This window comes from Pollachius pollachius, assembly GCF_949987615.1.
Source record: "Pollachius pollachius genome assembly, chromosome: 20".
Lineage (NCBI taxonomy): Eukaryota > Metazoa > Chordata > Actinopteri > Gadiformes > Gadidae > Pollachius > Pollachius pollachius.
In genome coordinates this window covers 16162284-16189167 of record NC_136953.1, presented here as the reverse complement: position 1 = coordinate 16189167, position 26884 = coordinate 16162284, and the positions used below count along the sequence as shown (strand labels likewise).

General features: G+C 51.0%; 1 protein-coding gene across 1 annotated transcript in view; it reads left to right on the top strand.

Moving 5' to 3' along the window:
* The window catches only part of LOC307090857 (ADAMTS-like protein 1), a gene marked incomplete at its 5' end in the record, with an annotated part of 35379 nt that overhangs the window by 6496 nt on the left and 1999 nt on the right, over positions 1-26884 (top strand). The window contains 17 exons of the mRNA XM_079757652.1: positions 1525-1642; positions 2433-2571; positions 3064-3114; positions 4119-4323; positions 6774-6921; positions 7584-7686; positions 12585-12883; positions 15709-15838; positions 17914-18124; positions 18539-18721; positions 19146-19299; positions 19666-20692; positions 21146-21273; positions 22870-22981; positions 24163-24370; positions 25588-25697; positions 26372-26592. Of these exons, the coding sequence (XP_079613778.1) occupies positions 1525-1642; positions 2433-2571; positions 3064-3114; positions 4119-4323; positions 6774-6921; positions 7584-7686; positions 12585-12883; positions 15709-15838; positions 17914-18124; positions 18539-18721; positions 19146-19299; positions 19666-20692; positions 21146-21273; positions 22870-22981; positions 24163-24370; positions 25588-25697; positions 26372-26592 (3547 nt within the window). The remainder of the gene's footprint in view (positions 1-1524; positions 1643-2432; positions 2572-3063; positions 3115-4118; positions 4324-6773; positions 6922-7583; positions 7687-12584; positions 12884-15708; positions 15839-17913; positions 18125-18538; positions 18722-19145; positions 19300-19665; positions 20693-21145; positions 21274-22869; positions 22982-24162; positions 24371-25587; positions 25698-26371; positions 26593-26884) is intronic.

Genomic DNA, 26884 nt, shown 5'->3' with positions numbered 1-26884 from the left:
CAAAATCCGTTGAGCACAGATTTCAGCAGTTTTCAATACTTTCTGGCTGTTCATTTTCCCTTGGCCCCTATTTTTTTTGGATGTTTTGGAGGACAGCGAGCCACGCTAGGGACAAAGGTGGTTGGTGGGGTGGGGGGCGGGGGGGTAGTAATAGCATCGCTACCGGTTTGTCAGGGTAAACTAACCAGACCATTCTTTTCACCATTTGTATTCTGGTGCAACCAGGGTTTGGAGAGCGAGGGAATGCAGTTGGAAAACAACAACAACCAACCCAACATTTTAAAACCACTTGGAGTGCATATAAACCTGTTTTCGTCTGCAGACAAAACCAACTCGGTGTGCTAACGCTCCCACTGGCACGAGAAGAGCAGTTTGCTTTTTAATTCAGCGTATACCCAACCGTCTCCTCCTCGCTCTGTGAATGACTGGACACATCTCTTTATGGTTTCCCCGGCGGTTTAGTTTCTGTGTATTCCCGTTCCTCCTCGGCCCAGAACAATTAGCCCAGCAGCGTGCGTCCCCCGAGCCAAGAGATGGATTTAAAACAAACAGAGTGACGCTTACTCGCAGCCATCTCAAATTCCTTCTCATCTGTTCTGCAGTGAGCTCTGAGAGGGAGGGATGGCTGTTGATTTACCCGTGGACGTAGCCAAGTAGATTTTCACTATCCTAGATCTGACGTTGGACCGCATAATGATAATAACACAGTGCATTAAAAAGGGGAAGCTTAATTGCATTCATTTCCTCTGCTTTGTTCTAGTTATAGAAATTCAGACAGCCTGGGGTTTCTTTTTGTGTGTTGGCAACGTTTCTGCTCGTGATTCAGCTTTAAATAGAAACAAAACTCAACAACATTACTGATTTGTGTGGGAGCCCTTGAAACTCCAGGTTTGGTTCAGGATAATAATGATCTCAGTGGATTGTCATTCATAAAGAAATTATATTTGTTCCTTCTTTCACTGAAGTATGTAAACATTGCAAGCAAGTTTGTTAATGTTATACTGCGGCACAAATATGTGCTTGAAATAGTCACAAAAATCCAGATTAAAGATGGAGAAAAAAATCTATTATAGGAAGATATTTAAAGCTAGAGTCGGCTATTCATTTCTGAAGCATTTTTGTACATAATTGCTGAAATACTCTTTACATCCTGGCAACAATTAATAAATCAAATGCTCTGACAAAAAAAAACGGAGGTATCTGTGGCTGTGTCAGGGCTTTAATAAAACCGTTGAATAATTTAATTTGGCCCGGATGAAATTATTAGATTATTCGTTAGCATGAGGCTAGGCGGACGTTTTGCTAAAGCTAGCATGCTAATCACGTGTTTGAGTGGCATCGGAGAAGACCTTGAAGGGAGGGCTGGGATTTTTTTCCGGTTGGATACTTAAAAATTGAACTTTCTCTGGCTGGTGTCTAAAAAAGTCAATCATCATTAATCCTCCCCATCCAATCAGGAAGCAGACTATCTCGAGTCACCGTGGGCGACAGTAACCGGGTCTCCCCATCCTCTCCCTCCCCCAGGTTCAGTACGCGGGCGGCGGGGCGGCGGACAGCGTGGTCCAGTACATCTTCTACCAGCCCATCGTCCACCGCTGGCAGGAGACCGACTTCTTCCCCTGCTCTGTCACCTGCGGCGGGGGTGAGGGCGCCGGGCGGAACGCCACACCAGTGCTCCCAGCTCAATCATCCCATCCTGTCGTTCAGCCAGTTCATTTCTTTTAGCTGGTCTCATTGAGATTCAAAACACATCTTTTGCAAGGGAGACCTGGCCAAGCGCCGTACAAATTTCAAACACGGTTGCAACATAGAACAGAAACTGCAAGATTGGAAAAGAGTGAGAAAAAAAACAAGGCATGAATCATCAAACATGAAAAACAGGAATCATCCAAAAATCCTGCACTAAAGAACAGAAGTGAACTCTGTTATTGCTTGCCATGTCTACCCTGCCAGAAAACGATTCTCCCTCTCAAGTGATGAAAGGGTTTCGGCGTGTGCCATCCTATTGAAGGGCTACCCTGGAAATCCAGAGTTCTCGCGAGAGCACAATTTGAATTTGCTCAGCGATTCACTCTGGGATCGACCAATATACTCACTCCCCGATTCCCCTGGCCCAGAACATTACCAATCACATCGGTGCAGCTGATATAGGCGGGCCGAAAGCGTTGCTGTTTCACCGACTGGATGCGGCAAGAGTCTTATCTACTGGTTAGCTCCGCTGGTCTGGATACGTCACCCCTTGTGTTCTTCTGATTGGTCGTAGTGCTGTCCAATTGCGTGCAGTGATCTTTTCAAGTGCACGCTTGGTGCCGCCCCTCGAGTTGGGCCATTTTCATTACTCGTTCCCAGACCCTACAGCTTTCTAGATGGGGGTCTGGGTTTCCAGGCTACTGAAGGGCGGTCCCTGAAGCGTCTCCCTCTGGTGTGTGCAGGCTACCAGCTGACCTCGGCCGAGTGCTTCGACCTCCGCAGCGGGCGCGTGGTGGTGGACCAGTACTGCCACTACTACCCCGAGAACGTCAAGCCCAAGCCCAAGCTGCGCGAGTGCAACATGGACCCCTGCATGGCCAGGTCAGTGGGCTGTCGGGGCCCCTGTGGGGGCCCGTGCATCTTGAGATGGGACACAGGGGGGACGCCACAGGCCCTGGTGAGCCTTTACAGCAGTGGTTCTCAAACGGGGGGGTACGCGTACCGCTGGGGGTGCTTTGAAATATGTCAAGGGGTACTCAGAATACAATAAAATAAAAAGAATATAAAAGAATCCGTTTTTTTATCAGCCTGAGCAAGGTTCATTTATGAAAGTTTGTACACATAGAAAATCAAGAAAATGGGCAAGTGGTTGAAATGTAAATCTGATGGAGAATCTGTGTACAAGAAAGCGTACATCAAGAATTACCAAAATGTCGGCTGCTTCCAGGCCATTATAATGATCTCTGTCATATCGGTCGTGATTCTCGCCGGCCGCTCTGAGCCAACCAAAGACGAGGACAATCTATTAGGATTAGGTAGAGGATTAAGATGCAATTTTCTCAGGAGCGTATTTTTTTTGTCTCTGATTTTTAGTGACGGATACAAGCAGATAATGCCCTACGACCTCTACCATCCCCTCCCACGGTATGGACTACACACACGCACACACACACACACACACACACACACACACACACACACACACACACACACACACACACACACACACACACACACACACACCTAAATGCACCTCAATCAAGGAGAATATGGAGGGCCAGGGGTTAATCCAGTGATTAGGGTCTGTTTGACTCCCAGCCGAAAGGTTGCAGGTTTGAAACCCCCAATCTCTGCTGCCTACATGTGGGCATGCTTGAGCTAAAATCCCCTGCTCGTTAACGTCAGGCCTCTGAAATGATCCACTGTGAATCACTATATTAAAGGATATAAAGGATATAATGACTAAAATGGAAGCAAGTAAGCAATCAATCAGGAAATCCCCCTCATCCTCCACCAGCAAAACCCACCCGGCCCCCCTCTGGTCCATCGATGGTCTCCCCCTCTGGTCCATCGATGGTTTCACCCTCCGGTCCCTCACCCTCTGGTCCATCGATGGTCTCACCCCCTGGTCCATCGATGGTCTCACCCCCTGGTCCATCGATGGTCTCACCCCCTGGTCCATCGATGGTCTAACCCCCTGGTCCATCGATGGTCTAACCCCCTGGTCCATCGATGGTCTCTCCCCCTGGTCCATCGATGGTCTCTCCCCCTGGTCCATCGATGGTCTCACCCCCTGGTCCCTCCTCCCCCTCTCTGATCGATGGTCTCACCCCCTGGTCCCTCCTCCCCCTCTGGCTCCTCCCCTTCTGGCTCCTCCCCCTCTCCATCGATGGTCTCACCCCCTGGTCCCTCCTCCCCCTCTGGCTCCTCCCCCTCTCTGATCGATGGTCTCACCCCCTGGTCCCTCCTCCCCTTCTGGCTCCTCCCCCTCTCTGATCGATGGTCTCACCCCCTGGTCCCTCCTCCCCCTCTGGCTCCTCCCCCTCTCTGATCGATGGTCTCACCCCCTGGTCCCTCCTCCCCCTCTGGCTCCTCCCCCTCTCTGATCGATGGTATCCGCCCCCCCCCCCCCCCCCCCCCCCCCCCAGGTGGGAGAGCAGTCCCTGGACGGCCTGCTCCGCCTCGTGCGGGGGGGGCCTGCAGAGCCGGGCGGTCTCCTGCGTGGAGGAGGACCTCCAGGGCGTCGTCACGGCGACGGAGGAGTGGAAGTGCCTGTACATGCCCAAGGCCGCCATCATGCAGCCCTGCAACGCCTTCCACTGCCCCACCTGGCTGGCCCAGGACTGGTCCCCGGTAAGACCTCTGTACTGGGAACACTGGGACTGTACACTGGGATGGTGTGTTAATTGCATATACATTTACATTGATGGCGTTTAGCATACGTTTTTACCCAAAGCGACTTACAATAAATACATTTATAAGCAGAAAGAGAAACAACGACATATTGTTGAATTGATTGTTGAACCAAGTGCCAAGCACTAACCATCACTAGGTTAACCCATTCCCCGTAGACAACAGAGATAGCTAGGATAAGGTGCTAAATTATGCTAAATATTATTTTTAAGTGCAAGGACGTAGAACGTACAATAAGTGTGTCCATTAAGTGCCAGATTGCTACTATTCATGCCAGTCAAATGTAAACGGTTAACGTTTGTTTTTTAATTTAATGTGGCATCGACTCTGCTATTATTAGGGAACATATAGACGTTTATTTCCAAGTGTTTTTTAATCTCTTTTTTGGTTTTAATATTTATTACGGATTACTTACTTTGTGCTATCTATGTTTCTTCACTTCTCATCTGGGATTGATAAATGACATTTTATCTTGGATTGGGAACGGCTGGGATCTGAAAAATGTAGAAAACGGGCGTCTTCATTTATTTAGACATGTTTTCGACCAATCAGTGGGCGGGGTTCTTTACGCATGTGTTCAACCGAATCAGTCGCTTGAAGAATCCAAAGCACAGGCGGCGCAAACACGACACGGTCGATTACCTGTCACCGGGAGAAGGAGAAACAGCTCGCCCCGGCTCGGAGATCAGACTTGTCTGATCATTTATGCTGTTCCAGTCATCATGCATTTCCTGCGACACACAGGAAAAGGTGCAGGTTTAAAATATGAGCTGACTAACCCCCCCCCCCCCTGCTTTTCGCTTTTCGGAAACAAAATGACCTCCCTCTCGGGTTCAGATATTATCAATCCTGTAGTAACCGTCAGACTGGTGTCGGTTCACGTTTTAAAATATGATAAAACAAATCCTCTGTGCTGTAAGCACCCTGGTCAAGGTACGATGAACCCACCGATGAACCGAATGTTTTAGAGCTGAACCCCATTTCCTAACCCGGAACGACCGGTCAGAGCGTACCGTGATGGAGTGCGCGTTGCAACACGCCGAGCGCTTTTATTGATTTATTCAAGCGTAATTATGGTTTGGAAGAGGCGGCTGTACATCTATCCCGTTTCATGTGTCAACACCTCGCGGCGAAAGTTTCAAGGCTGAAGAATATCCTCCTCCGAGCCAAGAAAAGCACAATGTTGTTTTTGTGAACTGGATAAGTGCCTGCCGAGCTGAGCCGCGAGGATGTTGCTTCTACACGTCGACCTGGCACCGGCCTGGCTCCCCATTGAACAGGCTCGTTGATTAATTATCTTCTAATTATTACGGTGGAAGAAGAGAGTCGGCAAGAGAAGATGCGATAACTCCTAACCGACTCCTTGAAAGTCCAGTCACCCTTTTCTTTGCAAACAAAACAGGAACACTGGACTTCAGCGCTAAGGTGATCACGTGTTAATACCTCAACACGGCGCTGCCTCTGCTGATGGCCGGTAGCGATGCTTTCGCTAACCCCCCATCCCCCCCCCCCCCCTCCTGTTTCCCCCACCCCACCCGCCTCGGTCCCTAGTCTGGCCCGCTGTCGTCCAAAACACACAAAACTTTCATTAAGTACCCGACCGGAACGCCGCGCTGGCGGCCTGATTCTCTGCGTCTTGTTCTCACATCACTCACAGCCCAGAGCCCGTGGCGGCGGCCAATCAGGTCAAGGTATCCGTCGTCCTCATTAGTGTTTGGAACCTGGGCAGCGGTCCAGGGACCCATATGTACCTCCCACCCACCAAATCCAAATGGACCCCTGGATGATATTTAGATTCCACATCCCCCCCCTATCCCCCCCCCACCGCGCTTGTCTTGGCGCGGGTTTATTTGGGTTTAAAACAATGATGAAAGTTGCATCATTCATCGCGATTCCCCGTCGGTATCGTTTCAATCTCCAGGAATATGCGCAGAATGTCCGATGGGGGAGGGAGGGAGAGATATGGGGCGTGTTATCCAAGGCGCCTGTGAATGGGCTTGAATGTGTGGCTGGAGCGATGACGTGTGATCTCTCCTCCTCCACCCTCCTTCCTCCACCCTCCTATTCAAACCTCCTCCTCCACCTCCACCCTCCTCCTCCACCCTCCTCCTCCTTCTCCTCCTCCACCCTCCTTCTCCACCCTCCTCCTCCTCCACCTCCACCCTCCTCCTCCACCCTCCTCCTCCTCCTCCACCCCCACCCTCCTCCTCAACCCTCCCCCTCCTCCTCCTCCACCTCCACCCTCCTCCTCCTCCACCCTCCTCCACCTCCTCCTCCACCTCCTCCACCCTCTTCCTCCACCCTCCTCCTCCTCCACCCTCCTCCACCTCCTCCTCCACCTCCTCCTCCACCTCCTCCACCCTCCTCCTCCACCCTCCCCCCCTCCCCAGTGCACGGTGACGTGCGGCCAGGGCCTGCGCTACCGGGTGGTGCTTTGCATCGACCACCGGGGGCTCCACGCCGGAGGGTGTAGCTCCACCACCAAGCCCCACATCAAGGAGGGCTGCTTGGTGACGGTGCCCTGCTACCGACCCCTGGGTGAGTCCTCCAGCGCTGGCTGGGACCTGTGACTCACACTCACTCTGCTCCGTGATTGGTTGGGATGAGGTGGGACCAAACTCTGCCTTTTTAATGTTTTGTTAAAAATTCCGAGGGCGTGCAAAGTTTCAGCCACAGAAAGTGTGATCATTTAAAAAAACAAAACAGAAGGCATCCAGTGAACATCAGGAGGAAATGTCGGTTTGAGTGTTTGGTTTTATAAGGCGAATCAATTTAATTTCGTATCTTTATATCTTGACCTCAGCTTCTTTTAAATACTAAATACCGGGGTTTGAATACACTGCAGTGCTGAGGGCTTCACTACCGGTTGCTACGAGATCGATGTAAACAATCGCCGTCTGTCATTCATTCATTCCGATTTCAACCAATTATTTAGTTTTGTCCGGTCGTAAGTACATCCTCGAACGGCACAAGTTGTTCCCAAGCTTTTTAAAGCCATCATTTTACTCAGCGACAGAAGGACTATATACAGCGATGTGGTTAGCCTGCCAGCTGATCAGCCGAAAGCACAGCTGAGGCGATGGGCGGCCAGAAGTGAGGCCCATATTTCCCCAGTAACCACCCCAGAAAACCTGTGTATAAGGAGGGGCTCCCCCTTGGGACCCGCTGGTTAACGTGAGGACGGCGTGTGTACGTTACAGAGACCCTCCCCGTGGAGGCCAAGCCCGTCTGGCACAAGCAAGCCGTCGGGCTGGAGGAAGACGAGGAGGAAGAGGAGGAGGCCAGGGCGAGCGAGGAGCCAACGTGAGTACGCACGCACATGCACATGCATAGACACGCACATGCACATGCACACAAGCAAGGGCACGCCCACTCGCTTGCGTGCACGCACACACGTACATACATACTGGACACACACACATATACATAGAGTACACACACATACTGTACACACATACACACATACATATATACATACATAGAGATAAAGTACACACGCACACACACACACATATACATAGAGTACACACACACACATACTGTACATACATACACACATACAAACATACACACAAATACATAGAGTGCATAAACACATGCAGTACACTCACACATACACACCACCACCAAACGCACAGCACACATGGAAATAAAACAAGTTTAATCCTGCGTTTCATTTCATCCAACGTCATCTTTTAACCACTTCAAAGTCCGAAATTCTATTTCCTCAAATTGAATTGGGCTGATTGAGTTGTGGGTGGATCGGTTACGTACTTTAGACGCTCATCATTTTAAAATAATTCCAAACCAAAGTGCTGGCCTGCGAGTGAAATCCTAACAAAGTGCAGGTTTGGAGCAGCAGCGCCTTAACTTGCCCACGAGTCGAACCCTGATCCATTACAACCCCTACAAACAAGCAGGGACTTTGTGGTCGCCTCTTATGTGCATCAAACATCTCCCTGGGATTTTATTGGAAGCCATTAACATTCTCTACCTTCCTCCCATTGCGACCTGGGAAGAGCGTCACTAAAGACTGATGTCCTGCTGAAATCATACCAGCTGTCGGACTATCTCGTTAAATTACCTTATGAGATCGGTAAATTACACGCACACGATCGTGATGATCATGGTGATGGGTCAGTGTAAGGTGACCGGATTTCTGAGATGAAAAATAGGGACAGCTGTTAGTTCTGCAGTTCATACATCAACAAAATATCTGAAGATACAATTTCAGAAATGAAATAGAGGAGAAATATTTACATTTTGCCTTTTCTTATCATGACAAGTTTAGTTCTGTCGTAAAACACTTGAAAGTATTTGCCAAATGGTTGACTATGATGTGTTTTAGGCTTTGGTAAGCCAGCCAAAATCAAACTATATTCGGCTCCTCAAACAGGGACGTGTCCTGCTAATGGTGGAAGGACAATAGTTTGACCCCAGCACTGCAAGGTCGGGTGACAGCCTGTCAAATTCACACAAGACTGTTCCCCAACTGTCTCAAAATTGTAAAATCCTGAGCAAGCTACAACCTTTGCCATTTTAAAATCGATTCATATGTCATTTTAAACTCTGACATTTCCCAGAAAAGAAAAGTCTTCTGCAACCCAGAAGACTTACTTATGTATTTCCCGGTGTAAGCTAAATATCTTCTGCCACTGTGGGGTCACTCTGCTGGGCAGCAGGACCTGCATGGACCAGGCCCCAGCGAAGCAGCAGCAGCCATCCAAGAACACAGCCGTCCCAGTCATAAGCACGGCAATGTCATGAGCCGGTGAAACCGAGGTGGACAGGGTCGCCTGTGTTCCTCTGAAGTCTCCAATGTACCGCGGTCATGTTTGATGTCAACTCGCGTTTCCGTCAAACCGAGTCACAAACAGCAAAGCAGGGAAAAAGCACCTGCGAGCGATAGTGAGCCGTTGGGTCGTGGCTAACGGCCAGGCAAACATACACATATATTCACATTAAGACCTGCATATTCGGTTGTTGTTGTTAGCCATGTTGTTAGCAACGTTTCGCGGCGGGTATCCAGGTAACAAACTTCAGCCAACCGACATTCCGGCCTCGGTGACACGGTGCCGTCTCCAAATAAAACAGGGTGTGGAGATTTGTGATTCTGGTGTTGCTTACAGGACTTTCCCCTCCAACCTTTCAAAAGGTGTAATTCATGTTATATATGGTATTTACGACTGTTATAAAGGCAAACCCGAAGGGAATCGGTGTCACAATCACAACAAAAACGATGAAAGGGAGTAGAAAGGGTCACAAATAAAAGTAAATTACTGTATCGGGTTAGGACTGTTATCCTCCTGTCATTTCTTTAAGGAGAGTGAAATACTTCCCAGTTTACTTCAACAAGGAGAGGTAGGGACTCAAAGTCAAAAAGAAAACAGGATCTAGGTACCGCAGCCAGATGGTCTTCTTCCCATCCCCGACCGTCGCTGGCTCAACACAAGCTGTCTCCTGAAGATGGACGACCTCTGAACTCTTCCCAATGTTTTGCATGAGTTGAGTTAGCTTCCAGTTAGCTAGCCAGTTCCAAACAGCTCTCTCTCTCTCTCTCTGACTTATTTTTGGACCGGCGGGCCGGCGCTGAAAAGAGATGTAAAAAAGCGACGAAGAACAGAGGAAGCAGGAAAGGAGCGAGCGGGGAAGCGAGTGGTTGAGGGGGGAGAGAGGCCAAAACATATGATTTTGCTCAATCGTAAAAGAAAAAATACCAAAAAATCCCACCGTTCGCTCAGAAGTGCATAAATAATGACGCAGAGCGCGCTGTCTCGGAGCTTCCAACAACAATATCTGCAAGCCATATGGGCCTCGGGGTACGGATGCAGAGAGCAGGGAGAGAGTGAAACGTTTCTTTTATTTGTGTTTTGCTTGAGACTTATTGCACCTCTTTCTCTGTGAAGGGGCAATAAGTCTCAATCCGGGGCCGCCGTTTCTTTGAGCATTCTTTGCAGATTCTTGAAGCATTCACCGAGCATTCTTTGCCGATCCTTGACCGATTCGTCAAGCATTCTTCGAGCATTCTTTGCCGATTCTTCGAGCATTCAACCGAGTATCCTGTGCCCGAAGAATGCTTTAAGAATCAACCCCACTAAGGACGTATCCCTCCGCCCGACCCGAACGCTCTGTACCTCCCCCCATCTGTGCTTCCCCAGGGAGCAAACACAAACAACACTCACACACGGCGGATCTCTTAATTTCTGGTTTTAAAGAAAAATAAGAAGGAGAAACAGAGAAAACTGAATGAGTCGACGGGGCTGAAAGGAGACGAGGTCGTCTGTTTAGGAGAATGCAGATGTTCGCTAACCAGCCGTGACGAGGCACAGCGGTGGGGCCGCGGTCTGCATGTTACTGATGGTCCACAGGTTGAACTCCTTACTGGTGACTCATGGCCTCGCATGAAATTAGCCCTCAGGATGCTCGTAAAAAGACAAGGGGGGTGTAATTAGGGTTTAATATTGAGCCATCTCGGTAAAGACTGCAACTTCACGTTTGGGAAAATCGCTGGCGGGGAACAGAGTTCAAGGGAACAATGAAAAGGGCCTGTTTCTACGTTAATGCGTTTTAGGACCTCTCTTCCTGTAATGTAGATTAAATCGCTTTACAATTATCTCAACGGAGCGGGAGGCTGAATAGAAAGACAATTTACATGATGGCAAAAGTTCGCTAGGAAACAGTAAAACTATTTGTTTTTAAGTAGGGAGTCAAGAATGAATCGACATCAGGCGGTTTTGACTACTACACAACACATGCACACACACACAAACACACGCATGCACGCACGCACGCACGCACGCACGCACGCACGCACACACACACACACACCCCAATGATCACAGCTCTTCCACTGATCCAAACAAGTACTCCTCCTCTCCTCTCTGATGGGTTCTTAAAGACGATAAAGACGGGGGCCCCTACGCACTGAAGCACCACTGCATCCGGGCCCCTAATGCCACGCAGCTGCCGGCCCTCCGCAGCAGGGCCCCTGTCACTTTATCAACCTAGCGGCCAATCAGAGAGCAGGAAGATGAGGGAAAGCGCCCAAAACCCTTTCTGAGTCTCCCTGAGCCAAAGGGCTTGTGATGCGAGGCAGCGGTTTGAGTAGATAAGCGATTCAGGATTCAGGACGGGATTGTGCGCCGGCTGCTCTCAGCCCTCGTACTGCGGAGGTGAACACACACTGTTCATATTCTGTGCATAAAAATGTGGTTCCCATTTATGTCCATAGTGCTCTCTCTCTCTCTCTCTCTCTCTCTCTCTCTCTCTCTCTCTATACATAGTAGTAGATCGCAACCTTTTGGCCTGTGATCCCGTTTATTTCTTGCATCCGCTTCCACGGCACTTGGGGTTTTGGAAACACTGATGTATTGTGTATATCTATCTCTCTCGTGCTCTCTCTCTGTTTGTCTCTCGTTCTCTCTCTCTCTCTCTCTCTCTCTCTCTCTCTCTCTATGTCTCTCTCTCTCTCTCTCTCTCTATGTCTCTCTCTCTCACTCTCTCTCTGTCTCTCTCTGTCTCTCTCTCTCTCTGTTTGTCTCTCGTTCTCTCTCTCTCTCTCTCTCTCTCTCTCACTCTCTCTCTCTCTATGTCTCTCTCTCACTCTCTCTCTGTCTCTCTCTTTCTCTCCCTCTCTCTGTTTGTCTCTCATTCTCTCTCTCTCTCTCTCTCTCTCTCTCTCTCTATGTCTCTCTCTCTCTCTCTCTCTCTCTGTCTCTCTATGTCTCTCTCATCTCTCTCTCTCTCTCTCTCTATGTCTCTCTCTCACTCTCTCTCTGTCTCTCTCTCTCTCTCTCTTTCTCTCTATGTCTCTCTCTCTGTCTCTCTCTCTCTCTCTCTCTCTCTCTCTCTCTCTCTCTCTCTCTATGTCTCTCTCTCTCTCTCTCTCTCTCTCTCTATGTCTCTCTCTCTCTCTCTCTCTCTCTCTCTGTCTCTCTATGTCTCTCTCTCTCACTCTCTCTCTGTCTCTCTCTGTCTCTCTCTCTCTCTCTCTCTCTCTCTCTCTCTCTCTCTCTGTCTCTCTCTCTCTCTCTCTCTCTCTCTCTCTCTCTCTCTCTCTCTCTGTCTCTCTCTCTCTCTCTGTTTCACCCCCCCCCTCTACCCCCCCTACGATGTATTGATCCATTCAACACATCCACCACCACCACCACCACCAGCCCCAGCAGCGTGTCTCTGTGGTCTCAGCCGTCTCCCCTCCCCAGGTTCGTGCCGGGCCCCTGGGGGCCGTGCAGCAGCTCCTGTGGCTCCGGGGCCCAGACCCGCGGCGTCCGGTGCCAGGTGCTGCTCTCCTTCTCCCAGACGGTGGCCGACCTGCCCGACGACGAATGCGAGGGCTCCGAGCCCGCCAGGGGCCGCCGCTGCTACCGGGCCCCGTGCCCCAGGGGTGGCTCCCGGGAGGGGGACGAGGAGGAGGAGGAGGAGGAGGAGGAGGAGGCGAGAGAGGAGCTCCACGACTGGGAGTACGATGGTTTCAGCGAGTGCTCTGAGAGCTGTGGTGGAGGTAGGGGGCTCTGATTGGCTCAAAGACTGAATCCCAGAATGTAATAATATTAATAATAAAGGATAATAATAAAGGAATACATACAGACAGTACAGACGCTCAGGCAAAAGGCAAATAAATAACACAATAGACAACACATCAAGAGAGGGAGGGAGAGGGGGGAAGAGGACGGAGGATGATTTGTCAGATGTTGCCGGTGGTCCTGAATCGATGGGATTTAAGATGACTTTTGAACGAAAGGGAGAGTTTCGGATGGCCGGAATCTGCAGGCCATTAAAAGAATAGGCTGGTTGATACCGCATCGCAAAGGCAGCCGAACAACCAAGCAGTGGTCGTCTTTAAGCGAAGAACACGGTCAATTACACAATGAAGGAAACCTCTCAGGCCAGGCTTAATGGCAGTAGACCCTTTTCACAGAGGTGTCATCGTGCGACAATCCCAGGTGTTGCTCATGTCACTGATTGCGGGTCCGCTACCTGAATGCAGCAGTGGGTACCTGGTCCACAGTCAACGTGGGATTCCTCCACTAGTCTAATATACCCCCAGTGCCCGGGTACAGCGGTAGCAGATGCATCGTTAGTGATACGAGCGACACCTGTGCTGGTTCTACGACGAAGCCTCTCAGGCCCCGTCCACACAGAGCCGATTTTTTGGCGAAACCGCATAAGTCTTGTGCGGTTCGGCCTTCCGTCCAGATGAAGCCGGCGAACCCGCTGCCCGAAACCGCACTGATCTGAAACCACCCTCTGAGGTGTTTTCAAATCTATCCGGGCCTATGCGGTTTCGTGTTAGGATTCGTGTGGACGCCTGAAACCGCAAACCTTGACGTCATCGCCCCATCCCTCGACCCTCTAGCCAATGACTCTTAAGCCCGCGGCGTCTTTGTAAGCAACGGGTAGCCTTTATGCGCATGCTCGCATCTTCTTCTCTGGATTTCTGTAGCCGAAGCAGCGCCCCTGATGGGCCTGGAATGTGTGCTACATCGTTTTACAGATCTATGCGGTTTCGCAGTGACTCCGTCTTTACAGAGATATTCCTGAACCGCATAAAACGTAACCGGATCGTTTTTGCCCGTTTCGGCTCCGTGTGGACGGGGCCTGAGAAAAGGCACTGGTTAGATGGTTGCGTGTGTTTGTGTCTGTGTGTGTGTGTGTGTGTGTGTGTGTGTGTGTGTGTGTGTGTGTGTGTGTGTGTGTGTGTGTGTGTGTGTGTGGAAGATTGCAGGACTCCTATGGGTAAATCCTTCTGGTGTTCCTAGGGGGTGTTGGTGTGTGAGAGCTTGTTTGAGTTCCCTGTCTTTAACGGTCTGCTAGTGCTCAGGCTAACTGGACCAGCTCTGCCTATGATTAGAGAGAGAGGTATCCATTTCACACACTCATACACACACATACACACACACACACACACACACACACACACACACACACACACACACAGACAAAGACACACAGAGACACACATACACACATACAGATGCACGCACACACATACAGACACATACATGTCCACAGACACACACAGACACACAACTGCACACACAATCACACGTACACACAAAAACACACAAACACAACCCCATAAAGACACAAACACACACACACACACACAGAGACACACACACTTACACACACAGGGTGGTTCTGCCGCTCCTGTGGACCGTCACACCGCGGGGCCCCTGACTTGCTGTTATTCTCCACTGAATTAAGAAGCGGGCCCCTGCGGTTAGCGCCGCGGCGCGGCGCTTTGAACCGGTGTCCCCGCGCTCACACACTGAACAGGAGGTTCACCCGCGGGAGCTAAGGCTATTGCTAGCACTGCGGTCAAACGTATTGTTTTCTATTCTTCTGGAGAGGATGGCCGCTGACTGCCTCCTCATGGAACAGCTTATCTAACGGGGGCCCTTGGCTTTGGCCCCGTCACAGTTCAGTTCACGGCAGGCGGCCGCTTGCAGAGTCTCCTGAGATCGTGTTTCATACGGAGGCGCTAACGTTGGAGCCGCGGCTCCAACGTAGACATTAGCGTCGCCAGGGAGTTGTACGGAAGAAACGGTTCACATGTTCATATATATATATATAAAACACAGATGAATGAGGATTCAGGCGCTAAAACACAGATTACCGCTACTTGCCTCAGACTTAATATTTAATTTTGTTCATTGTTTTCAACATTCCCGGATGTAATGTGTCAAATATTGACATTTATGACAAAGATTTAAGTCATAACTGGATCAAATACAATCAGAAGAAATCGACAAAAGTGGAAATAGACTAGAAATACAAAATAGAACAATAGAACAAAGCCTATAAAAGGTGCCAGTATAATGGTGCGTTTTATTATCCATTTGTCTCGGAGGTCCGAGGACGTTGCCTAGCGGCATGCATGAACACACCCCTTTCCCTCGGACGACGAACTTGCTTGCTCGGATGAACTCAGAGGAGGCCGAGCAAAATTCTGAGACAGAATTCAAGATGGCTGCGCCCGGTGTGACTTGAAGTATGAGCTGTTTTCATTGTGGTTGGACCGCTTTGGTGGTTTAAATGGCAATTCAATCACTCGTATTACTGCAATACCTCACTGCGTCCGTATCTCTGCCTATGGCCTATTTTGGAGCGCCTGGTACTCTGCCAATGCTACCGCGACAACAGCTTTCCGGGTGGCGTCCATGTTTTCCTCCAACGACCGAGCGAAACATAAAAAAACGATTGAAGGGTGGGCGTGACGTCACATCCGAGGTCCGAGTCAGTCGGCAGAGAATACTAAAACGCACCATAAGGTAGTTGATAGGCCGCAGCCATGCTGAGCCCCAAGCTGCTGTGTGCCTCCAGGCCTGCAGGAGGCGGTGGTCATCTGTCTGAACAAGCAGACGCGGGAACCCGCCGAGCAGTGGGTGTGTGTGAGCTCCCGCCGCCCCCCCCAGCTCCTCCAGGACTGCAACACACAGCCCTGCCCACCCAGGTGAGTCAGGACGCACACACACACACACACACGTCCACCCACACGCAGACACACACACCCACACACACACACACACACACACACACACACACACACACACACACACACACACACACACACACACACACACACACACACACAGACAAACAAACATGTTAATACATCCATCGCAGGGGGCGTACCTCACACCAGCGCATTTCAAAGCGTTGCGTAAACACCACGCTGGTACGTTGTCCACTGGCCCCCCGCAGAACCAAGACATTGGTGGGGCCCTGTATCGCGTTAACACCCCGTGCTCCGTGGACTGTTCCACCACTGCTAACACCCTCGTCGAGAGGGCCCCCCCCCGCTGGTGTTTTCCCAGGCCTCGGGGCTTGTTTTTAGGCACAATAAGCGCTGCGTCGGACCTGTTTCCTTTGGCCCGAGCGGCTTTCCCAGTAACCCCCATCCTAACCCCACAGCCTCCAGACCCCCTGCTCACAGCAACACTCTTCGGATCGTATTCCCTATAAAAGGGAAACAGCCAAGGAATTTCGACTGAAGTATTGCGTTCGTCTCGCCCCCCCACAACCCCATTCACCTGCTTTCCGTTCCTGGAGCGCTCGTACGAATACGAATAGTTGGAATACTACGGAGGTATTTGTTTGGAGAGCTCTCACGGCGATATCCGTCATGATCTCGTGTTCGTGTCTTTCCAACCGAACCGGCGGAGCCAGAACGGACTGACGATAGCCGAGTTAGCCGTTGATTAGGTCACATGAGACACGCTTGGCGGGAAAAGCATGCGGGGTCCTCGATGTGTTCCGAGGGTTGCGTAAACACTGCCAGATTAAAAGTAAACAGCGGGGGTTTTACGCGTCTATTTCGGATCCAGGCTCTCGGTTCTGTTCAGTGATTTAGCGAAAGTTGTGATTTTATCTCGGAAGTACGTGCCGTGGGTTTAGCTCCGGCGGTAAATCAGGTTCTAGACGTGGGTCCGAGGCGCCGTAACGTCGTAGAACCCACCACTTAGGTCCACTCTGTGCAGCACGTAGCGCTGCTGACAGGCCCCTCCGGGCTGACGCTCTCACTCTGGTTGTCGGCTCCGTCCTGTTGTCTCCCCCCTCAGACCCCCGACTTGGCTGCCCGCCAAATAAGGATTTATGTCCGAGGTCACGACGACTGCGGAAAGTACGAAAAGCCCATCTTTTGGCTTCGGAAACGTACTTTCAGACATCTGTGCGCCGGGGCCGCAGATGCTGCATCAATTATGTTGTTGTGGAATCTGTGTCCATGCACGCTGAACCCAATGGTTTTGAACTATGATCCTGCTCTTATTGATTGCAGTGATTGATGAGGATCTGGCGATATGGATCGCCTGAAGGGAGATTTCAGATAACAAAGCATTCTTTGTGTTTCTTTGTGCTCTTTGAGTCAAAACCGCCAAACATAAATGGAAAAAGATGCTAGCTATCACTTGATTTGTATAAGGGGAATAATTTGTAGTTTGAACAATGGGTCGTTTTGATAAGACTAGCACATGCTAGTCTTATCAAAATGGCACATACATAACGTGTGATTGCTACAGTTGAATTCCCTCAGAGGTTGCAGACGTCGGGACCGCAGAGCCGCTCACCAGCTTCGTTGTCAGAGTTCACCTGGACTCTGCATAGCCGCCCCCCATTCATAAAACACACTCGGTTCTATGAACATCCTTACTGTGCCGACAGTGATATATTGTTGTTTCTCTTTCTTCTGACAAATGTACTTATTGTAAGTCGCTTTTGAGAAAAGCTTCTGCTACATGCCCTGTATTTACCCATGTAAATGTGTCCAATCCAATCCAACTTTATTTGTTAAGCCCTTTAAAACAACCGTTGTTGACCAAAGTGCCTTACAGAGTAATACGTTAGAGACATCACAAAAAGACAAGAAACAGGACAACATAATAAACAAGATAAAAAGATGAGTTGCAATTTCAATTTCTCCCCAAGTGTCAAAAGCCAAAGAGAAGAGATGGGTTTTGACGAGGCCTTTAAAACCATACATACCTATGTAGGTCAGGCTAACCCCCCCCCCCCCCCCCCACCCCCCAGGTGGCAGACCGGGGAGTGGAGCTCCTGCTCAGCGACCTGCGGCGTGGGCCTGAAGACGCGGACCGTGGCTTGTACCCACCGGCCCGCCCGCGGCAGCAACGCCACCAGGGCCGTGCGGGGCGAAGAGTGCACCCCCTCCAAGCCCATCCCGGTGCAGGCCTGCAACCGCTTCGACTGCCCCCCCTCCTGGGACCCCCTGGAGTGGGGGAAGGTACGCCAAGGACAGCTCGCTTTGGTTTGACCGAACGTTTGGTTGTGTGTGAAATAGTTATTGTTGGTTATAAGTAGTTCTGTTACGTTACATTTATTCAGCAGACGCTCTTGAAAGAAGCCACCTACAGTGAGCGCGTTCCACAAGGAAGATTTAACCCCAACAAGTGCAACACTCCCATTAATCCGAGTACCTAAAAGTCCATAAAACCTATTGATACTTTATACTCATATTACTCTTCAGACAAATCGGTATATCTTTTTTTGATTATATTCCATTGCTCACCTTTGTTTTACCTAGGGGCTCTTCACGTAATTAATTGGATTGCACACATCTATCGTATGTTTCTGTCAGGTTGTGACCCGTCGTTGAAGACGGCCGATCACAGCCCTGTATTTCTACCGTGTGTTCCAGTGCTCTCGTAGCTGCGGCGGCGCCGGCGTCCAACTCAGGGAGGTGGTGTGCAGGCAGCACCTGGCGGACGGCAGTGCCCTGCCTCTGCACGAATCCTTCTGCCCGTCCACAGTGCCCGGGAACCAGCAGCCCTGCGCCAGGCAGGACTGCCCGCCCCAGTGGGTGACCGGCGTCTGGTCCCAGGTACAGCCCCTCCTGAACGACCCACATGGAACGGAACGATGATAATGAATGCAAGAGGAGTGTCATCCTCTTGATGTGTGCGTTCTGTAGCACATGTGTCGGGCTTAGCTCATGAGGTGGAGCGGATTTACTTGTAACCAGAAGGTTGATAGTTTGATCCCCGGCCTCCTCCTAGCTGAGTGCCGAGGTGTCCCTAGCTGCTAACTGCTCCTGAAGGGCTGGCTGTCGCCCTGCCTGTTTGACTCCGCCATCGAATGTGTGAATGTGTGTCTGAACCGTTACCGTTAGTATGTCACTTTGGATGAAAGCGTCTGCTAAATGGCATTTGTATGCTAATCGTGAATGGGTATGAAAGAGATGATGTCATTACACATTATGATTGTTACGGTCCTATTCTTACGCCTGTACTGTACCGGCTGTCCAGTGCTCGGTGAGCTGTGGGAGGGGCCTTCAGAGGGTGGAGCCGGTGTGTGTCACGCAGCGAGAGAACGGCAGCGTTCAGACCCTCTCCCAGGACGCCTGCTCAACGGCCCCCCGGCCAGCCAGCGTCCGGCCGTGCACCCCGAGGCCCTGCGACGGTACGAGACCCCCGTCAATCAAACCAAACGGATCAACGGATCTTAAGCTGTGACAGGGAGTTGATGCTCGTCCTGTTAATCCCGTCGCTAACCGAGAATCCGCTTTTTACCATTGGCTTTGGATCACAGAGGTGTATTCTTGTTGAAAATGTGTTATTTTTTTGGGATTTAGTATATTTGGTATGCTGAGATTACCTAGCCGGACACAGACGTTACTCTTATTTATTGTCAAGAGTACAGTACTTACACCCAACCACTAGGGGCAGTGGTGCTATTGCTGTCTGCAAGAACCTAGCGCTAGTGGTCGGACGTAAGTATACCACTCTAAAACAGAATCTTTGAACCGTCGTTCGTTTCTACCCCCAGAGGCAACCCGGCTGGAGATGGTCAAGCCGGAGCCCGCCATCCTGGCTCAGAGCCGGGTCTACATCCAGCGGAGGAAGGGCAAGAAGCTGCAGCTCGTTGTGGGCGGCTACGCCTACCTGCTGCCCTGGACGTCGGTGGTGCTCCGCTGCCCCACGCGTCGCTTCGGCAAGGGCCGCGTCCAGTGGCTGAAGGACGGCCGCCCGCTGGCCGCCCTGCCCCACCTCTCCCTCACCGCCCCCGGCCACCTCAAGATCCACCAGCTGGACGCCGCCGACGTGGGCGTGTACACCTGCGTGGCGGGGGCGGCCCGGGAGAGCTTGGTGCTCAAGGTCATCGGCAGCAAGCAGAAGCCGTCCTGGCCGGGCGCCGGGGGGGCGTGGCTCCACGGCGGCGGCGGCCCGAGGCGGAAGAGCGGCGGGCCGGACGCGGCGCTGGCGCCGGAGATCCCGCAGGAGCTGCGCGACGCCTTCGGCCGCTACGACGACGTGGCGCGGCGGCTGCTCGACTTCAAGGCGTCGGCGACGCACTACGGCGAGAGGAACGGGAACGGGTCGGCGCCGGGGGACATGGCGGCGCCGGGCGGTGAGCCGTCCGATCCTCCGCTGCTCATCGCCGAGACGAAGACGCTGGACACGGTCGTCCAGAGGCTCTCGGAGGGCCTCCGGGGGCCCCAGGAGGAGCTCCTCATGGCCCGGCTGCTGGGCGAGATGATCGCCGCGCGAGGGGACGCCAACGAGTCCACGCTCCACCCTCTGGAGCGGCCCGAGGCCTCCACCGCCACGGGGGGGCCTCTGCTTTACAGGCCCGGCGGCAGGGCCCACACCCCCAGACCCAGGGCCCCGGTCATCCTCCAGCGGCCCAGGACGGCGGGCGTGGCGGGGGCCTCGGAGGTGACCGTGCAGGCGGGGGCGCCGGTGACTCTGCAGGGGCGGGTCACCAGCGTGGAGGTGAGGTGCGAGGCCGCGGGGCACCCGGCCCCCAGCCTCAGCTGGACCCGGGACGGCCGGGAGATCAGCGCCGATGCCAGGTGAGCGGCCGATGACCAGCGCCGATGCCAGGCCCCCCCCCCCCCCTCCCCCGGCCCCCCGTTAGTGTGGGGGGGAAACACACATTAACTTTCAACCGACAAAAGCGTAATAAACTTGTGTCTTTTTGTCCTTCTGGTTTTATCCACCGAATGCCTGACTTCATCCAAGTGGCAATTAGATCAATTCAAAACTGTAGTCCGGCCAATTACAATGGGCAGCCATGTTCCCCTTCCTCCCTCAAAAAGCATGAATTAAGAGAGGAGATCAAACGGATAGCACCATTTGACAGTGGTCTCTAGGCTTTTCGTGGCATCAAGGCTCCGTCGATAAAGGAAGGTACTGGTTGGCCGAGTGTATCTCTGGCCGCTGTGTTGAGGTCTGACGGTGGTTTGACGATGCCCCGTGGTGCTCTGGCTCAGCGTGTCGCCTTGTGTTCTGTTCACCGGCTGCAGGGTGGAGCTGATGCCGGCAGGATCCCTCCGGATCCTGTTGCCGGGCCGGGAGGACGAGGGGCTGTACACCTGCACTGCCTCCAACCGCCACGGCACCACCTCCGCGGCCACACGCCTACGCATCTCAGGTAGGGTGGAGCAAACCTCTGGTTCCCCTAGGAGGCCTAATGTACGTAAACCATGCATATACATTGAGGGCATTCAGCAGACGCTTTTATCCACAGCGACTTACAATAAGTATGTTTATCAGAAGAAAGAGACACAACAACATATCTCTGTCGGTACAGTAAGGATGTTCCTAGAACCAAGGGCCAAGCACTAACCATCACTAGGTTAACCCGTTCCCCGTATACAACACAGATAGCTAGGATAAGACGCTACACAATGCTAAGTACTCTTTCTAAGTGCCAGGACTTGCAACATACAATAAGATTGTATATAATAAGATACATTAAAGTCGTTACATGACAACTCAAAAAGTCCTGATCTCAACTTAGTTCGGATAACCGTTGGTGATGTCAGCGGGGGTGTCGCTATCCCCAAAGACTTTCGGCGGGGGTGGGGGGTGGGATAACAGGAGACGGGATAACTCCCGTCTCCTGTCTCGTCGACGACGTCGCCCACGGACTCCGTTCTCCCGAGGGGCGAGTGGTGATCTGTCGGGGGGTGGCTTTCGTCTGGCAGGGCCAGACATCAACACCGCAGCCCTCTCGATCTCTTTAGCACACGCTCAGCCCGCCGCTCTGCGCCACCGCTGGGGAATGTCCTGAACGTGCCACTCCGCTTGGATCTCACCCTCCGCCTCACTCCTGCGTCTCACTCCCACGGCGGGGTGATTACCCATGAACCCCCTCTCTGCTCCCGTGTCATCAGAGCACCGACGCCACTCGGTTCGCCTGAGAACAATGAGGGGGGAGGATGAAGGGGGGGGGGGGGTTCAGAGTACATCAAGGCAGCGTGTGTTTGTGCTGCGTACGTCTGGTCTAAAGAGGGGGGGTTGGGAAGGGGTTGTTGGGGGGGGCGGTGGAAGGGGTTGTTAAAGGGGAGGGCCAGGGAAAAAAAATCAGATTCCTTTTGAGGAAGTTACCTTGCAGAAATAATTGATGGACAGTTTACGATTATGCGTGTGTGTGTGTGTGTGTGTGTGTGTGTGTGTGTGTGTGTGTGTGTGTGTGTGTGTGTGTGTGTGTGTGTGTGTGTGTGTGTGTGTGTGTGTGTGTTGGTATATAATGACAAACAGGAACTCTCTTGAGGCAGGATCTTATTCAAACACACAACAACAAACCAATATGGTTTGACAAACTTTTTGGGTTTTATCAACCTTTAAGCCAAACTGTTGGCTTTTGAGGCACTGATGATGGAACATTGACAAAAATATTATTATCCATTTTCTGGTACCAAATAGGATTATTTATCCTATTAGAGTTTTAGATTTGTATCACTTAGTTATATCAATGATCCCAGCAATGTACATGCTCGCACATGTTTTGATTTAACTGTCCAATACCCTTGAAGTATTCTTGCATCAGGCCTGTATAAGAACCATATGTATTTAATGTTTTAAGTTAGAGCCTGGATATACCAGCGTCCACTGTCTTCCCAGAGTGGCCTAGTCCCCTGCCTTCTGATAATGGTTTGGTCCATTAATCATATCTATAAACTGTTTCAACAGTAAGGAGTTTAAACAAATATAAGCAAACTTCATATATATAATTACTACAAAGGTCCAGGTTGTCTCCATGGAAACGGTGGCACGGCGACAGACGGCTCCATCTGCCCCGACTCAGACAGCAGCAAGGCGTCTGAGCTCTGTCATGGACAAGCCTGCCCCCTCAGGTAACTGACTGCTACTGCAGGCCAATTCTATATTTCCTCATCACACACACACACACACACACACACACACACACACACACACACACACACACACACACACACACACACACACACACACACACGGAATATAGCCCAATAAAAGACAATGCACTATAAATCATTATTGGTGTAACAACCTTGGAGAGGAATAACCTGAGACACTGAGCCACGGTGAGTTTAACAGGCCCAGTGTGGCTGTCACCCGGATTTGAGACATGGAAATAGAGTTGTTGCCCCATGTGGTCCTTGTTTAAAAATAAATCTCCCCCATTTGAAAGGGTACTAAATAGAGAAGTGAAGAATAGGGAGTTATTGTGACAACGAGATCGGCTCCCTGTCTAGCCTCCTCCGGGCACTTCCTGTCACATGACCTCGATGTAACATGTAGAAGAATGCAGCTTTAAATGTTTTCACATGTCTATGTTTTCCGTATGCTTTAGTATACGGGACAAGTGAGCGGAAAAATATTCATGAAAACATGAACGTATCGAAAGCACCAATAGTATGATAGGATCAGATGTGTCATTTATTAATCCCAAATGGGACATCACAGTAGCAAGTCCAGTTGGCTGCAGTTAAAGGAATTAAAAAAAACAATAACATTTAACAAGAATAGATATTTAAAGAATATACAGAAAATACAAAAGTAAGTGAGCAAATAACAAACCAATTCGATATATCAATAATAAATTATTATAAATTATCAAATCGAATATTTATTTTTTTTATACTTATTTAGTAGATTTGAAAAACAACTTGCAACCACACCTTAAGAAAGCTGGGCCAATTTCGCACGATTCTCATCTAATAACTATCAGGATAACTCAAAGACCAAGCATCTCAAAATCACAAAGAACTTGATTTAACCGACTTCAACCGACTTCAGCCGACTTCAGCCGACTTCAACCGACTTCAACCGACTTCAGCCGACTTCAACCGACTTCAGCCGACTTCAGCCGACTTCAACCGACTTCAGCCGACTTCAGCCGACTTCAGCCGACTTCAACCGACTTCAGCCGACTTCAGCTGACTTCAACCGACTTCAACCGACTTCAGCCGACTTCAACCGACTTCAGCCGACTTCAACCGACTTTAACCGACTTCAACCGACTTTTCCTTTCCGGTTGGTGGTGGGGGAGCAGGTGGCGGGTGGATGGCTGGTCGCCCTGCTCCGCCAGCTGTGGAGGGGGCACCCAGGGCAGGAGGGTGACCTGCGTCGGGGGCCCGGACCGTAGGCCCCTGGAGCTGGAGAGCCAGCGTTGCTCCTCCGCAGGGAGGACGCCGCCCTCCGATACGAAGCCCTGCAGCCTGCAGCCCTGTGTGGGGTGGACCTCCGGCCACTGGGGGGCGGTAAGCTCCACTCAGCTCCCAGTCACTGTCACTTGTACAGCCGTTGTGTCACAGAGCTTCAAAGCTCCCAATATATGACAACCCCGAGCCCTAAGGTCTCTAAAGGGCAAGGAAAACATATTCATTTCAAGGAAGAATGAACGCAGAAAGGATGTAAATCTAAAACTAGCAAAGATAGCTTTAATAGCCGTGCAATGGTACATTAAAGTGGGAGTGTTCATTTGGGTTATAAGTGACAATTGTGTTTATCCTATCTATTGGATCTCCCGAGAGACACAGCATTTAAAATAAATATAATTTGATTTAATTCATAATGGGAGTTGGAGGCCAGGAATGCTGGAGAAATAAAAAATTGAAAAAAAGGTTTGGACCAAACTTTACGGTTAGTTTCTGTGTAAGTTCCAGGTACTAGTTTTAGGGACTCGGTTCTTGGATAGCGCTTTCATTTTTAAATCATCCAAGTGGCCGCATTAAATGCTGTCCGTTCTCATGTTAGTGTGAGGGGGAAACACACATGCCGCTTTCCTTTCAACCGACAAAAGCTTAATAAACTCGTGTCTTTCATCTGTCCTTTTGGTTTTATCCACCGAATGCCTGACTTCATCCAAGTGGAAATTAGATCAATTCTAAACTGTAGTCCGGCCAATTACACTAGGCAGCCATGTTTCCTCTCCTCCCTCAAAAAGCATGATTTAAGAGGGGAGATCAAATGGATATCACATGTTTATTAACGCGAGCGCACACGAGGATATCACATGCTAAGCTGCACTCGGACGAACACGCAGGGAGATTTGTTTGAGGACCTAAATAAGCTTGCGGTTTGTGATGTCATTCTCGTGTATCCAAAAATTATTCCGGAGTGAAATTTACGTGTTAAACAATAGCAGCAACGGCATTGATAATGAAACACAGCAGAGGTGCAGAAAAGGGTTAGTGTACACAAACTAACCAGAAAGGACTCAAGCTATGAATAAGAATACAATGTCAAGTGATGTCATCAAGTGAAACACAGGGCAGAGATCTGCACTGGATCTCTGAACATGTGAATGAGTGTGTGTGCAGTCTGTCCGTACAAACAAATATCAACTTAAGTTCAGTCTCCCAATAGTCTCAAGTCTATCAATCTGTGTCTATCTAATGCACCCCTATGCATATGAAAGAACATATGAATGGATGAGTATCTGTGTGAACGTGTGAATGTCCCTCACTTGTCTTAGTGTCGCGGTCACTGCGTGGGCCCCAGCATGGCCACTCAGCGGCGGACGGTTCACTGCCAGGACTCCAACGGCACCAGGGTGCCCAACAGACTGTGTCCCGGGCCGCAGAGGTGAGGTCCCAGAGCATATCTCACGCCCAGCCATGTCAATTAAATGTTATCTTTATTCGTATGTTGTAATTTCTTTATTTATTTTAGCGTGCACTCGCAGAACCAAACAACTGGAAACGTGTCAAACGATGCTTTCTGCGTGTGCGTAGGCATGTGCACACTTTCACTCGAGGGTTTACGGAGTCCCAGGGGTTCATTTTGAAGCGTCCTCATCACTTTTCACGGCTGGCTTACTGTTGGTATATGATAAACACACTGCGCTCATACAGTGCTTCTCTAACCAGTGGCCACCCAGAGCGCTACATTCACCCATTCATGCACACATTCACACACCGACGGCAGAGTCAGCCCCGCCGGGCGACAGCCAGCTCGTCGGGAGCAGTCAGGGGGGGGGGGGGCGTCTCGCTCAGGGACACCTCGACACTCGGCTAGCAGGAGCCGGGGATCGAACCAGCAACCTTCAGGTTACCAGCTGACCCGCTCTACCTCCTGAGCCACATGCGGCCCATTGGCTCTGCAGGTTGAGCCAGTCAGGACCCCCCAGTCAGGACCCCCCAGTCAGGACCCCCCAGTCAGGACCCCCCCAGTCAGGACCCCCCTGTTAGGACCCCCCCAGTCAGGACCCCCCAGTTAGCCTCTCTGTTATTAACGGCCCCTCCCTCCCCGGCCCCCAGACCGAGCTCCCTGAGGAACTGTTCCTCGGAGGCCTGTGCGCTGCACTGGCGCACCGGGCCCTGGACCCAGTGCACCGCCACCTGCGGTCGCCATGGTTTCCAGTCCCGCCACGTGACGTGCGCGGACCCCAAGACGGGCCGCGGCAGCCGGGACCACCAGTGCTCCTGGAGGCCCCGCCCCCCCAGCTGGCAGCGCTGCAACCTGACGTCGTGCGGACGAGGTGAGGGTCCAATCAGAACCGCAACGCGCTTGTTTGTTTGTGTTTGTGTTTACAGTTGGGTTTCAGTTGGTTTGTGTTTGTTTGTGTTTACAGTTGGGTTTCAGTTGGTTTGTGTTTGTTTGTGTTTACAGTTGGGTTTCAGTTGGTTTGTGTTTGTTTGTGTTTACAGTTGGGTTTCAGTTGGTTTGTGTTTGTTTCTGTTTACAGTTGGGTTTCAGTTTGTTTGTGTTTGTTTGTGTTTACAGTTGGGTTTCAGTTGGTTTGTGTTTGTTTGTGTTTACAGTTGGGTTTC